This window comes from Cystoisospora suis, assembly GCF_002600585.1.
Source record: "Cystoisospora suis strain Wien I chromosome Unknown contig_5947, whole genome shotgun sequence".
In the NCBI taxonomy this organism is placed as follows: Eukaryota; Apicomplexa; class Conoidasida; order Eucoccidiorida; family Sarcocystidae; genus Cystoisospora; species Cystoisospora suis.
Genome location: NW_027158736.1, coordinates 3,876 through 6,176, shown reverse-complemented (window position 1 = coordinate 6,176; position 2,301 = coordinate 3,876). Strand labels below are relative to the sequence as shown.

Sequence of the window (2,301 nt, the reverse complement as noted above, 5' to 3'; positions counted from 1 at the left end):
CAGAAAGGCAGCAAAACATCGCCATCGAGAAAAAGAGAAGTTAACCGGACGTTTTCTTCTTGACCCAAACAGAGAAAAGGGAAAAGAAGAAGAAGAAGAGATTCTTTCTTCTTCTTCTTCCTCTTCTCTACTTTGACTACTACTACTACTATGGAGAGGGGGAGGAGGAGGAGAAGTAGCAGGAGAAAGGCGATGTGAGCCTTCTCTCTCACTTACAGGAGGGAGCGGCGAAGAAGACATAGAAGAAGAAGAAGGGAAGATGGCTCTTGTGGCTGTTGTGCTGGGACTGTCGATTGTCTCTTCGATAGGCTGCATGAGGACATCGATTCTCCCTTTGCCGACTCTCTGTGGAGATACAGAAGAAGAAGAACGAGAATGTGAAGAGGACAAAGAATTTCTTACAGTATCATGGGTGTGGTCCTCTTCATTAAAAGTACGAAAAGAAGAATGAAGAGAAGCACTTCCCACAACTGACGAAGAAGAAGAAGAAGACGAAGGAGAGCCTGATGGAGGAGTATAGAGATGCGGGAGATAAGGAGAAGAAGAAGAAGAAACGTTGTTCTTCTTCTTTTCTCCTGCATTTTCTTCTTCTTCTTCTTCATGAAGTTCGGATGAAAGTAAAATCCCTTCTGATACCATCGGCTGATAGAAATTGTATCGACGGCGTCTCTGAGAGAGATGAGCCACTCCTCCTCTTCTTCTTCTATGGTGTTTCATAGATGAAGAAGAAAGAGAATCTTCTCCCTCTTCTTCTTCTCCATCTTCAAGACCAGGAGAGGGAGAAGAAGAGGAAGAGCCTAGGACCTGCGGCGGGATCGCCATCGACGACGGAGGAGGAGACAAGGATGAAGAAGAAGAAGAAGAAACACCCTCTCGAATTCTCCCCCCTTCCGAAGGAAATAAACTCTCTCGGCAAGAAGAAGAAGAGGAGGAAGAAGAGGAAGAAGAGATTTCTCCAATATCATCTTCTTGCTGACTATCTCCCACAAAGGACTGCAGAAGAGCCTGACTAGATCGACAAGTTGAAGCCTCTGTAGAAGGCTCTACTGCAGAAGAAGAAGAAGAAGAGAAGAGAGCGGGTTCTCCTCCTGTTGCTCCTCGCCCTAGAGACTTAAATCGATGCCACAGCCAGAAGGAACTGCCGGAGTTGGTAGTTCTCTCTTCTTTCTTACTTTCTACTATATCGAGTCTTTCAAGAGAGGAGGAAGAAGAAGAAGGCTGGAGAAGAAGTCGGTCGTCTCTTTCTCTACGAAGAAGAAGAAGATTCTTCTTCGTCTTGTCCGTGTTTTCTTCGTCTTCTTCTTCTCTTTCATGTGTTGGTCTTGATGTATGACAGAGATGATCTTGCTGAAAAGAAGAAGAAAGAGGAGGAGAGAGAGTTCTTCTTGACCTCTCTCTCTCCTTTTGAGAAAGATTCTCGAAGTTCATTAAAGCCATTCTACACGCAAGGGGGAAGAGACAAAAAAGAACTAGCCATCTTCTTCTTCCTCTTGATACTCTTCTTCTTCTTTCTTTGCTAGAAAGTCTGATACGGGTCTACATGCATCTGATACTAAACTAGAGAAAGAAGAAGAAAGGGAGAGAAACGAGACTTCTAGAAGATCTTGCTGAAAGAAGGAGAAGAAGACTTTAAAGAGAGAGAGAGAGAGACGACCATGCTAATGTCGAAGATGATAGAAATAAAAAAGAAAAAGAAGAAGAGAAAGAAGGAGAACAAGAGAAAGAAGGAGAAGAAGGAAAGATAGATGTATATGAAGACGGAGAAAGAAGAAGAAGAAGAAAAGGAATGAAAGAAGGAACGGACAATTTTGATAGGAGAGGAGTTACGTTTGGCGACAGATATATCTCAAGGGCTACTTTCCTTTTCATTCAAAGAGAAAAGAAGAGAAGAAAGAGCAGAGAACTCCTCCTTTCTCTCCCTTGTTTGCTTTCTTTCTTCCTTTCTTCTCTTTCATGTAGGAGGAAGAGATGACTAGGCTTTTCTTTCTTAACCTCCTTCTTCAACTCGTCAGCAGGAGAAATTTTTCCTAGAAGTCTCGTCATACGATAAAGAAGAAAGAGAAACCCCCCTTCTAAGGAAAGAAGAAGACATGTCGTGTCAAAAAGAAAGAAAGAAAGAAGAGGCCGTGACTACGAGGGTCACGATAGATTTCTTCTTCTCGAGAGGGTCTTTTCTTTCTTTCTTTCTGGCGAGCTGTGGAGTAAAACGAAAGGAGAGTTTAGAAGATTTACTATAAATGAGAAGGAAGAAGAAAGAAAGGAGAAAAAAGTAGGAGAAAGGAAAGAAAAGAAAGATGAGAA

General features: G+C 42.6%; 1 protein-coding gene across 1 annotated transcript; it reads right to left on the bottom strand.

The window, feature by feature from the left end:
• Positions 1-21: 21 nt before the first annotated feature.
• Positions 22-2,281, bottom strand: CSUI_009733 (uncharacterized protein; the record flags this gene model as incomplete). Its single annotated transcript, XM_068069844.1, has 1 exon — positions 22-2,281. A coding segment is annotated over exon 1 (1,416 nt), but the record flags the coding sequence as incomplete, so codon positions are not given.
• Positions 2,282-2,301: the final 20 nt, after the last annotated feature.